This window comes from Corythoichthys intestinalis, chromosome 8 (genome assembly GCF_030265065.1).
Source record: "Corythoichthys intestinalis isolate RoL2023-P3 chromosome 8, ASM3026506v1, whole genome shotgun sequence".
Lineage (NCBI taxonomy): Eukaryota > Metazoa > Chordata > Actinopteri > Syngnathiformes > Syngnathidae > Corythoichthys > Corythoichthys intestinalis.
Genome location: NC_080402.1, coordinates 56313542 through 56326806, shown reverse-complemented (window position 1 = coordinate 56326806; position 13265 = coordinate 56313542). Strand labels below are relative to the sequence as shown.

General features: G+C 42.5%; 1 protein-coding gene across 1 annotated transcript; it reads right to left on the bottom strand.

Annotated features, from left to right (window-relative positions):
* Positions 1–629: 629 nt before the first annotated feature.
* On the bottom strand, positions 630–9462 carry LOC130919898 (turripeptide Ici9.2-like). The gene is made up of 4 exons (XM_057842528.1): positions 9315–9462; positions 9051–9067; positions 8581–8681; positions 630–822 (listed from the first exon to the last, which is right to left on the bottom strand). Exons 1-4 carry the CDS (start codon positions 9364–9366, stop codon positions 735–737), a joined length of 258 nt encoding a protein of 85 aa, XP_057698511.1. The 5' UTR covers positions 9367–9462; the 3' UTR covers positions 630–734.
* Between the last annotated feature and the right edge of the window lie 3803 nt (positions 9463–13265).

Here is a 13265-nt window from a genome sequence, read left to right as displayed (position 1 = left end):
GTTTTCAGGTGGATAATAGTGAGAACCCGTTCCCTGACCCTAAGGTGCAGGGAAGCGACCCTTTCATCCACTGGGGTTAACTCCAACACAGAGGCAGAGAGCCATGGGGCTATCAAAAGACCCACCCCAGCCCTTCGCCTCTCCCCTGAGGAAATGCTGAGTGGACACTCGATTTAGCTAGATATAGCCGGAATCGCTCAATCTCTTCCACAAGCTCCCGCTCCTTCCCTGCCAGAGAGCTGACGTTCAACGTTCCAAAAGCCAGTTTCCACAACCAAGGATCAGATTGCCTAGGTCTGCGGAGTCTGCATAGTCTGCTACCCGGGTCACATGGCATTGGACCCAGAGGTTTCACTCTGCGAGTGGTGGGTCCACGGGACGACAAGCCCAAGTATCCGGTTCGGGCTGTGTCTGTCCGGGCCACATTAGCGAAGGCATGCATGATTTTTGCATGATTTTATCATGCAAAAACATGATACTGGACTTTTTTTTTTTTTTTGGTATGGCAGCAATTTGCTTGCATAGATTAAAAATATGATGGGGCTGCGGAGCAAAGGCTTTGTTGTGCGCCCGCCATGTCGTGGAACCAGCGGAGTTACGAGCATGTGAAAACAGTGTTCACTAAAGGATTTACTAATTGTTTCACTTTAGTTTATTGTCTGCGCGATAGTATGCATGTAGGCTGCTAAAAAAAAAAAAACAACGACAACAAAGTTGACTTGTTGTGGTGTCCCTTAGACCATTTGGGGCCCCAAATTGGTTGCTATCGGATCAAAGGGAGCTCTGCATTCTCCACGGTGTAATACCTCACCCTGCGGATTCCTGTCAAGACAAAATAGACCGTGTTAAACTTTCATTTTACATCACAAATATTTGAGTTTTTTGTGTTCACATGAATGTTTTCCCTCTGAAATGAATGAGTTCAAATCTCAAAAGTGCATCATTGTGTTCCTACACACTATGAGCTAAATTCATATTAGCTGCAAAACCAAGAAAATAAATGTAAGGGGTTTTTTGCATGCAAGACCTTTACCAGTCAGAGTGGAGAATACAAACTGTTGTTCAAATCAAATCGAATTTATTTCTATTGCCTTTTACAAAAACCCAAGCGGTCCTCAAAGGGCTTTACAACACTGATAAATATTGTTCATGATACATAAAAGGCAGGGAAGGACATTGAGGAGAAAAAGTAAACGCATCGCAGTAAAAGTCAAAATAGCAGATATAACAATAACACAAATAAAATTAAAAAAAACATTGAAACCCCTTCAAAATAAAACCAGGCTACCCTAGTCTGGAGAAAAGGCTACTCTAAAAAAGTGGGTCTTTAACCGTGATTTAAAAAGGCCTGGATTCATAGTGGTGTGGATTACAGGGGGCGGGCTCTTTCACAACATGGGGGCAGCTACTGCAAAATATTGGTCAGCCCACAGTTTAAGTTGGCCGGTAGAACAAAGAACCTTGCTAGAGTTCTGGAGGGTTAAAATTGCAGATAAATAAGAAGGAGCCTGGCCATTAATAGAATTAAAAACAAACAGTAAAAATTGAACTGGAAGCCAGTGAAGCGATGAAAGCACAGGGGTAATATGTTCACGTTCCTGGAAAGCTCTTTGCAAAGATTCAGTTATGGTGTGCTACAAGGGTCGGTCCTCGGGCCCATCTTGTTAATGCTGTATATGCTGCCTTTGGCAGTATCATCAGAAAACATAGCATTAATTTTCATTGTTACGCTGACCACACACAATTGTATTTATCAATTAAACCTGATCAGATCAGGCAGGTGGATAAACTAAGTACCTGCGTCCGAGATGTAAATACATGGATGAGCACTTATTATCTTTAACTTAACCGTGAAAAGACAGAAGTCCTTATGATAGGCTTTAAAAGTTTGAGAGACTGTCTAGATAGTCACTCTGGACAATGTGAGTGTAGCCTCCAGCTCCACAGTTAAAAACCGAGGAGTTCTATTTGACCCAGAACTATCATTTAAAGCTCATATTAAACAAACCTGCAGAACAGCCTTTTTTCACCTGTGCAACATAGCCAAAATTAGAAATATTCTGTCTAAAAACGATGCAGAAAAATTAATTCACGCGTTCGTTACATCTAGATTGGATTACTGTAACTCCTTACTCGCAGCTTGTCCTAAAAGTTCCCTAAAAGGTCTTCAGCTAGTCCAGAACGTAGCAGCAAACTTTAAACAGGAACCAATAGAAGAGAGCACATCACCCCTGTGGTCCAAGCTCTTCATTGGCTTCCAGTCAAGTTTAGAATTAAATTTTAAATCCTCCTTCTTAAATTTAAGACCATTAATGGTATGGTGCTATCTTATCTCACAGATGCTCTGGTTCCATACCGCCCCAACAGAACACTTCGTTCTCAGAATGCAGGTCTACTGGTAGTTCCCAGGGTCTCTAAAAGTACAGTAGGAGCTAGAGCCTTTAGTTACCAAGCTCCTGTCTTATGGAATCAGCTTCCAGCTAATATTAAAGAGGCCGACACAGTCTGTATATTTAAGATTAGACTAAAAACATTCCTATTGGACAAAGCTTACGGTCAGGCTAGTTGAAAACAGGCTGGACTCACAGTTCAGTCTAAGCTGCCCTAGGAGCTATAATTCTGGGGGAAGTACAGCCACTGAGTCCTATCCCCTGTTTTTCACTCTACCTACCACATGTCTTTACTTTATTTTTCTTTTCTAATTCTAATATGTAGTTGACTAGTCACTTCATCACTAGTCACCCAGTATCCCCTTTCCCCCTTTCCCCCCTCCCCTCTGGGGGAGGAGCTACTTTTTCAGTCGCAACCGCCTGACTATCCTGACCCCTGGCTGGATGGTTTTGACCCCCCCGTCTCATCTGGCTTGATGGACCCACTAATGTTCCCTCACCTTATTCCATGTCTACAAACTGGAACTCCTTCTGCTGATACCCATCATCAGTCCTGGTGCATCTATAGCCTGTCTGTCCTGGGAGTGGATCTCTCCTAACTGTGGTTCTCCCCAAGGTTTCTCTTTTCCCACTGGTTTTTTTTAGTTTTTCCTTGACGCCATGGAGGGTCTAAGGATAGGAGATGCCAAAGACATGAACTCATCTCGCTCATCTACTGCAGGGGTCCCCAAACTACAGCCCGCGGGCCGGATACGGCCCGCCTCAACATTTGATCCGGCCCCCTGAACAATACCAGAGAGCATTTTGATTTTTTTTTTCCCCCCAATAGTGTTATTTATTTCCTGGCTTTTTTTCTGTGGAAAACCCTGACAGGGTTGTTTGGTTATTATCTATTTATTTAATAGTGTTATTGTAGGAAAGCCCCATTGCATGTTGGTGCTTTAGTTTGATTGTTACAACGCTGGCCCTTTAAGGAAAGCGACGCGCGCACGAGTCACTTTCTCTCCTTCCTTCACTGCCGGTGTACACGAGTCACTTTTTCCTCCTTTCACTGCCTGCGGTTCGTTCCTCAAGATGCCATCCTGTTTAGTGGCAATCCAAGTGTTGTGTGTGAATGAGAGAGGTGGGTATATTGCAGAAGTGTGCCTTGGCAGTGCATAAACACGTTTGGCAGATGAGTTACCTGCTTAGGGTCCCTTGTATTCGTTAACCGCCATGAGCTACCCATTAGCCGTCGTGTGCTAACCGTTAGCCGCTAGCGCTAATCGTTAATGCTTACGGTGACCAAATGTCCTCTTTGCCCGGACAGGTCCTACTTTCACGTAGTATCCTCATCGTCCGGGCGGGTTTTATGAATTCATAAAAATGTCCGGGTTTTATGATTTTTCACGGGACCAATTTGAAGAGAATGCCTCCAGCCGCTGGGTGGCAGCGCCTGCCTGCGTTGACATGGCTCCTAGTAGTAGGGAGGGAAGGAGTAGTTCTTATTGTTTTTGTTGGCAGTTTACCCCTATCATGAGGCATTACCGCCATCTACTGGGTTGACATTTGGCCACAACGCCTGAAGTTTTTTTTTTACGATAAATACATATACAATGGCAACAGTTGACTTCTGTCGGAGCTTTGACTGTAAAATCCCGTTTGGTGTCATATTGTTGCGCTGCCGATGATTGTAAACTTTTATAGCAAAGTTTGATTTTTGTCTCAGCTAGCTATCGGTAAGCTAAACCGCGCTAGGCATTATGGGAAACGTAGTTTTGAACTGCTACGTTTGGAAACATGCTGATTGAATAGTTTGTCAGTTATTTCGGTTTTTGTTTGTGTGCAATCTAGAACATTGAATGAGAATATCAATTGAATGGGAATAACAATTTGTTGAGGACAATTGTCGTGATAGAAATTTATAAAAATGTTTAGTTGGCACATAGCCTACTGTGTGTATGTGTATTGACTGGACTACATTTCTATGGGTCTGCATTATATACGTATATATAAAGGTATATACTGTACGTATATATTTATTTTATTTTTTTAAAGTTTTTTTTTTTTTTTTTTTCAAACTGCATTTTTCCATCCAGAGTAAGGGGGCCCGCTTTAAATATATTAAAGTGATATAGGCATCTTTGAGTGAACTTCGAGTAAAATTCAAGTATCTTGGGGCCGGGCTGAGTGTCCTCTTTTTTGGAAATCAAAATATGGTCACCCTATTAATGCTAATCGTTGGCCCCTTTGGCTACATGGTGGAGTGAATTTTGTTTGTTGCCAATTCACTTATCTAAATTGTTAGTTATTTTCCTGCTTAATGTGTATGCTCATTGTTGTGAATGATCAGCATTGTATGCATTATGTAAGTGTATTTCATTTATATTTAATGTTGTTCCTGTTGATTTAGATATGTTTATAATACAGTATATGTTTATAGGTTATATATATGTTATATTACTGACGTTATATGGTTATCTTGTATTCACAGATACCACAATACAACAAAATAAATCTCATACTCCTTTCATCATCATTAAAGGAAACAAATAAATCCTGAACGTCCCCTGTTGATTCTCTGATCGGAGCATCGCCGGCTTTATACCATACACCCACAGAGGGATCCCCAGTAGTGTTGTATCGGTCGCGAGCGATTCGTTCTTTTTGAACGAATTGTTTGGGTGAACGAGACCGAACTAATCACCATCTGCACTGATTCGTTCTATGAGGTTGGTGCTTGTTCGCTGCGTGGGAGGGCGTTGAGCAAGCGGCAGCGTCTTCTGACATCGCACATGACCAATCAGACGCCGGCCTCATCGCGGGCAGAGGAGGGAGCGGAAAAAGAATCAGGGCGTCTGTCACTCACTTCCACGTGTAGCCAATAAGCAGCCAGCGTGCAGGCAGGAGGGCAAGACTGAGTTATGTCACTTCCCGTTCAGTGACTCGGTCCTCCAGAGGCTCCGGTTCCTGACCTAGCTTGCTGCCAACTTGACTTTGCAGTAATGCGGTGAACGAGTCAAAAAATGAAAGGAAATGACTTTGTCACATTTTTGTTAATGTGGAGCCTATCAAATGCTGCTCAAACAGACAAAAACACCACACAAACCTAGCAAGCATGGTTTAGTGTACTACTTTTCTCAACAGGTTCGGGACTACATATAATGACATACTATCAAATTTACAGTAGTAAAGACTTTCGCGGGTAGCTACGAGGCAAGCAAAAGCTGAGCTGCGGTCGCATGACGGCGGTGCGGGGGGAGAAAACTGTCATTGTATGGAGGCTTCACGGCAGCGATATTTACCTCATATGTGCACAGAAAAAAAGAATATTTAGTATGATCACCATAATACTGATTTGCAATGAAACTGTATATACATGTCAATTTTTTCCGACTGTTTTATTTTCTTTCGTGTCAGAGCGTGTCTGGTGTTAGTTGGTTTGACAAATTATGTCCATCCGTCCATCATGTGCTACTCAAGCGCCCAAAAACAACGCACGCGGACACGGGAGATGTCGCAATATGTCTACATTTTTTTTAACAGACTAATGAGAGTAGAAAGGCAACTTCGTAAAGAGCAAACAATTATTTCTCGTCAGCATTTGACAATCTGAGATGAGGGGACGACAGGGGAGCTGACCGGATTATTTTATTTGTTAATACCAGTGCAAAAATTCAATACGATCATCTTAATACTGATTTGCAATTAAATTGTCAAATATCAAAATGTAGTATTGTTTTTCTTTAAGAGCAGCAACATTTGACAACTAGCTATTTACACTTTAGTTTTAGCAGCAGCAGTGGTAGCAGCAGCATTGCATATGTGATCAAGATCATGCTAAAGAAAGTCCATGCGCCCCCAACCCCAAACCCCCACTCCCCCCACAAAAGGAAAATGTTTAACCGTGTCCTAAATCGAAATGCAACCACGAGCCATGACTTTGATCCCATTGAACTAGGACAGACGACGCGGAAGTTCTCCCTCGCTTTTGCAGCAGCGGGAGGGAGACGAGGCTGTTTGTGAAAGCAGAATGATATCGCCTGTCACTCATTTCTGAAACTACGACAAGTGGTCAATGTGTGCAAGAGAGGGAGGGACCAAGCAATGTCACTTCCCGTTCAGTTATACTGCGAAGCGGTCTTTGGTGATTCGTTCGGCAACGTCACTTCCCGTTCACTAACCGAACGATTCATTTGGGCGGGGAGGGATATGAGGGGGGCGAACGATTCGTTGAACGATTTGTTTGAACGAATCTTTTTACTGGACGAACCGGAATGGATTCGTATACTCAAGTGAACGACAGATCCCGTCACTAATCCCCAGTCAAATTAACCGTTTTTTCACTTATTATTTATTATTATTATTAGTAGTAGTACATAATATATCATTATTTTATTTACTTTTGTTCCGTGAAGAATCCAAAAAGGGTTATTTGATTGTGGCTTTCTGAAAAACAATACATTTTTACATTTAGGCACTCCTGCAGTCGTCACACTTTTTCTGTTACAAACTGACCGCGGCCCCTCTTTAGAGAAGGGAAAAGTTATGTGGCCCCCACAGGAAAAAGTTTGGGGACCCCTGATCTTCTGTATCTGACTGTGTATCAAATTGACTCTGTAAAGCCCTCTGAGACAACCTTGTTGTGATATAGGGCTATACAAATAAAATTGAAAGAAAGATCTTGCTGACCTGTGGTCTCCCTGCGATCAGAAGTGGCCACCGCCCCCAGCAGGCTGGCTTCATACCAAATTAACATTTACTAACATTTATCTGGTAAGAACTACATGTCTTTTTATCCGTGGTGCCCTATAAACGTCATCTCCAAACGAAACACCCGTCGCTTAAAACAAGTCGATGGACTATTTTGTTCGCCTTCATGAAAACACAGACAAACATACAACTTTTTGGAGAAAAACTACGTACAAAGGTAAAAGAGAAAGCGCTCAAAGCCAGTTCCCTTGTTGCTGAACTTGTTGCTAAATCCAAAAAGTCCCACACTGTGGCAGAGACATTAATGCTACCTGCCTGCAAAGCCATTATTAGCGAGATGCTCGGCCGTGATGCAGTTAAAGACATTGCTATCGTCACCCTGTCTGATAATTCTGAGCTTTTCAAGACTAACTGCTATAAAGAAAAATAAAAAATAATAAAAAGAGAGAGACTGAGAGCTGTTAAAGAAAAGCTTCGCGTTAGTTTCTTCAATACCTGCCAGGATATCGGCAATGTGTTCATCTAAACAGGCTTAAGTTTCACACTAAGTACAAATATTGATAAATTATTTCATAATTAAAATATACTGTACAGACAGTAATTTTGGAAAATTTTGGGTTTGTGGTGTGTCCCGACATTTTTTTCCAATGTTAAAACATGCTGTGACTCAGAAAGTGTTAAAAACCACTGCTCTAAATAATAGGGTGGTAAGTGGCTTGGGAAAGTTTTTTTTTTATTTCCTTAGCCAGCAAGCCACCATTGTTTTCTATTTATTTTTGAGTCAATCTGCCTGTTTATTATGTTGCATATTATCTTTGTAAAAAGAACTGTTTTACTGTGAATATAAGGAGAACCAAATGGCAGTGTGATTTGATTTAAAATATATTTTGTCAATCTCGGTGTTTACCCAATTAATGCTGTACAAGTTTTAACGTGCAGTCGGGAATAAAACCCATGTAAAAAGAAAAAATATTTTTTGTTGTTCCAATCTGTCAATTTACCCGGGCACATTTATTATTTATAGCATTATTATGGTATCCCCTGACGGTATTTTAAAGGACACTCAGTCATGGATAAGTTTTTAAAAACGACAACTTTAAAATCCAAACTGACTCCTGGAAAAGATTCTGACCCAAATGAAGCCCCTAGTATGACTTGTGGGGGGACGAAGATGCAGAGCTAAAAGACAAGGCAAAACAGCGAAAACTATGTTTCATTTGGATTTACTTTAACCAGGGATGAGACGAAACCTACTCCATTATGTTTCACATTTCATCAGATATTACACTGATTAAATATAGGTATAGAGAAATTATAATTAAACATACAGGACAGAAAGACCATTTTTTATTTTTTCCAATGTAAAAATGTGCTATGACTCAGAAAAGGTTGAAAAACAATGATATAGGCGATCTTACAATTGCGGAAAAAGCTTTTCCCAATAGTAAGATCTCCCATATCAACAGTGTTCATGTGTGCAGTGTGTGCATACACTCACCTGGAACAGAGAGAACACTTATTGGGGTATGTAAATCTGTCCGTACCACACACAGGGTCATAGTTCGAAGGGCAACTTTCGGGCACCCGACCATCACAGGACTGACAGATAGAACACAAAATAATACAAGAAAAAGAAATCATAACTCATTGGCTGTCATTGATGGCAATAGACGTCAAATCTATTTTGACTGCGAGGGCTGGCAATGAGTGCAAAGCTCAAAGGAAACTTCCAGAATCCTGTTGACTGATCATTGCCATCCTTCACAGTCAAAATTGATTTGGACGTCTATTTTCATCAGTGCCAGTAATTGATTGAATCTGAGTTTCATATTTTATCTGCTTCTCCCACAAACACAATTAAACAAACTGGAAATATGACCATAGTCTTAGTTTGCAATCAGTAATGATCATGCTGGATTATTTCCTTTTCCACAAAAATACATCATATAATTTCTAAATAATAGCCACCTGGGATGCCGCCATGCCTGTAAAAAAAAAAAAAGAAATAGTTTTTAAAGGTGAGTTCAGCTTTCGTAAAAATACTTTCAACAATAACACAATATAAACATATCAAATGAATAATACATTTCATTTGGGTTCATCAGAATCTTGTAGTATGATGGTAATTATGGATTTTATATGTTAAAGGTATATATATTTTTTAAATAAATCATTAAACAGAATTTGGAGTACCTGAATCTTCTAAATCAAGTCTTTCTTTTATTTGCTTACCTGCAACCACACAGATGAGCAAAAGCCCCAAAAGGAGAATTCTCCCGGACATGATGAATGTTGGTAGATGAAAATTCACACTGTTATTGCCGCACAGTCAGTGTTGTGCATTTATTGGAGTATAGTCAGCGCCGATCAATGTCAGCACACAAAAACAAGAACAGCAAACATTCAAATAAATAAACAGTCTCTTGACCAACGGTTATTTGGCCACAAAATACGGCAAAAACACTGTGGATTGAATGATGACTCATGCTTAAATTAAGTACACGTTTTAACTTACAAAAGTATTACTATGTTTAAAAAACAATAATAATGATATGGGGAACATACATATACAGCAATATATACTTCAAAATTTAGAAAGAAAATCGGCGTCAGCCATGTAGGACGTGTGTAGCCGGCACTCAGTGGGAATGCAGTATCTCATCCTGTTGTATGAACTTATAAAACTGTCCACCGCCGAGATTTAACACACACTGTGTTACGACCTATTTCGGGAACAGCTTTTTTTGGAAATGGCAAGCCTTCGACAGAGAACTGATACACCGAAATGTGGCTGTGGTAAGCAAAAACTGTCTACGGCGCCTGAATCCCCTCCGCGGCCGGTAGCTAACGAAGATATGTTACGCAGCATCAAGGATAGGAAGGAAGAGTTTAGAACAGAAATTGTCCCCAAATTTGAGCCGATAATCTCTGAGTCTGTCAAGGCCGAAGTGGCCCGGGCTCTGAAGCCCGTAGAAGCAAAAGTTGATGCCCAGAGAGGAATGATTTCGGACCTTGAAAGCGCAGCTAATGATCACGAAGCCCAGCTAGCTAGCTTACAGGCTAATGTGGCTAAGCAATCGGAAAGAGTGACGTCCCTGTAGGGGATAGCTACTTTTCTCGCAGACACCGTTTAACAGTTTGCATTAGTCTAACATATTCATTATAGTAAAGCATTTAACCATAGTTTAAAGATTTTCCTTTGGACCAGCTTATCAGCCCTCGCCTGATTAGCAAAGGAAAAGACGTCAGCATCTCTTCGGTTGGGTCAGGACACCCCCGCCCTACCAAGTAGAGGTTAGATTTTGTGCCCGAACCCGAACCCGAATGTCGGGTCGGGCCCACAATTTAAGCATTCACGTTCGGGTCAGGTCGGGTCGGGCCGCCATGCCGGACTAATAAATTATTTAAAAAAAAAAATGGAGAGCAAGCACTCTGTATTGCGCTTTTGCTTTTGCGTGTGCACGAACGCCGTGGCGCCGGCCGCTTATCCTTCTTGTCCTCCCTCTCTACCGTTTGCGCACGGCCGAGGCGCCCCCCTCTCCTGTTCCCTCTCCTTGCCAGAGAAGCGCGTCCATGTGAGAACAATATCCCACACACTCAGAAATATGTTTAACAAACTTTCCCAGCGTTATTTCGGTGTGTGAATCCTTTGATAATTCTCAAAAAAATATGTAGATTATTTAAACATTAAGAAAACTTGCGTTTTTTTCTGCCAACTCGAAGAAATGAAAATAAATTGCTGCTGCTGCGTTTTTTCCGCGTCACTCAAAAAAAAAATAAATAAATAAAAAAATGGAGAGCAGTCTCTCTGTATTGCGCTTTTGCTTGTGCGTGTGCACGAACGCCGTGGCGCCGGCCGCTTTTCCTTCTTGTCCTCCCCCTCTACCGTTTGCGCACGGCCGAGGCGCCCCCCTCTCCTGTTCCCTCTCCTTGTCAGAGAGGCGCGTCCATGTGAGAACAATATCCCACACACTCAGAAATATGTTTAACAAACTTTCCCAGCGTTATTTCGTTGTGTGAATGCTTTGATAATTCTAAAAAAAATATGTAGATTATTTAAACATTAAGAAAATTTGCGTTTTTTTCTGCCAACTCGAAGAAATGAAAATAAATTGCTGCTGCTGCGTTTTTTCCGCGTCACTCCAAAAAAAAAAAAAAATCGGGTTTTTCGGGCTCGGGCCTGCAAATCTAGTTAAGTGATCGAGCTCGGGCCGGGTCGGGCCTCAATACCAGCGGGCCGTGTCGGGTCGGGCTGGATTTTTTAGGCCCGAACTAGGCTCTACTACCAAGGCAACAAGTTGATAGCTCGGCGCCTTAAACGTCAAGACATGCCTCAGTTGCCGTGGCAACCGCGACCCAGCCATGAGAGATGACACATGAACTTCACCGCCCAAACCTGCCACAGAAGGATGATCCCAAGATAACACCCAGGCCCGCCTTCCGCCCAGCCCACTCCACCGCAGCTTTCAAAAGACTGAACCGCTAACAACTGTCGCTTCTCAGGGACATTTCGATGTATCCGTTGTTTTGCTGACCCTGGATCCAGCAGTCCCTCTCCGACGTCTGTTTTGCCTTGCTTTTTGATCACTGTCGACAAATAAATTGTCAACTTGTATCCGGTGAGCTTTCTTTAAAAGTTCAAAATGTAGTCAGTACAAAGGGTTAATGCTGGAGTGAACGTGCGGAGTTTGGCTTTCCGGTCGACTTGCTGGGGCGGCGCCAGCGGGACGCCTACTGGTTTGGCTGTCGCTCTTCCGGCGGCTTGGCTGAGAAGCCGAATTCCTTCATCCCTGAGCATGAAATGTGAGGATCTGGAAGCCTGCTCAAGGGGAAATAATATCAGACTTGTGGGCTTACCTGAGGGCGCCGAGGGTTCTAAACCAACTAAGTTTGTTGCTAAGCTCTTGAGTGGCATGCTGAGTCTCGAAAAACAAACCTGAGTTGGATTGGGCCCACGGCACACTGCGTGCTAAACCGAACAGTGGCGAACCTCCGCGACAGATGGTTATCAGCATCCACATGTTCCAAGAGAAGAGCACAATCCTGCGTTGGGTTTGAGAAGTTTCGCCTTTGCTGCACAACGGGAAAAGGCTACACATCATTGAAGATTTGACTCCTACCGTGGCTAAACAGAGGGCGGCCATCACGAAGGTGAAGCGGGAGCTTCACTCGTGTCCTAATGTGAGGTTCGGTCTCCGATATCCGGCCACGCTGCACATCACATTGCATAGTGGTCCAACTCATGGGTGTGAGGATCCAGATAGAGCTTTGGAATTCATCAACAAAACTTTCTTGAAGCCCCATGATCAGGAGGGAACTTGACTTCTGTGTTTTTTTCGCCTGGCTCCCTCTTTCTTCTGCTCAGATGCTGCGCTGGTGAGAATACAGGATTTTTTTGATTTGGAGTAACTTCTCAGCAACTTTGGCTAGTTGATCATCTCGGAATAGTCTGGCTCTTTCCACCTGCTACAATTTTTTTCCCACTTTTTTTTTTTTTGATGATGTTGTGGAGGGACCTCAGACTCGGGATAAGTAACGTGTATTGTTCCGTGCCTACGAGGTATGTTGTCCCGGTATTGGAATACTGAAGACTGTGTTGACTACTACATTGTTACAGAATTCACCTAGGGAACTTATGTGGGGCATGTTGTGTTCCGGGGGGGATACTATATTTTGCCGTGTGCGTTTCCGGTGCAGACACTCGAGAGCCGTGCGCGCTCCGGCTGAGTTAACAGAGAGTCACGAGCGGCCGAACACAGCAACACGTCTTCTCAATGAGCTATCGAGACTCTACAACATTCATCCGCTACAAGACAATCATAATTTGTTGCCTCCGACCGCTTCAGTATGTATAGCGAGCTCTATATTACGGTCGGGAATGCGCACAGACTTTTTGTTTTGTTTTGCTTTCTCTGTGTGCAATTTTCTGGTTATCACCATCAATTTTAATGCATTATTTTGAGTTACAATGCTGTGGACCCTGGGCATTGTTCATCGGCTGTACGATTATGAGTTACCAGGCGCATAGTTTGTTGCACAGTCCTAATACAGTGAAGTTTTATTTCTTCATCGCGAGCAGTGTGTGTTTAATACCAATATCTTAATGTTGATAGACAGTTCATACTAGCATTCCACAGGCTGTTAGAGTGATCGGTAGTTTGTTAAACTATGACAGAGTTTAGT

What these genes read in the sequence shown, in the direction of transcription:
- LOC130919898 (XM_057842528.1), bottom strand. Translation starts at nt 9,366, where the DNA reads ATGTCCGGGAGAATTCTCCTTTTGGGGCTTTTGCTCATCTGTGTGGTT. An exon ending in AAGTGTTCTCTCTGTTCCAG is followed by an intron (nt 823 to 8,580) that starts GTGAGTGTATGC and finishes TTGTCTTGACAG; the next exon opens with GAATCCGCAGGGTGAGGTAT.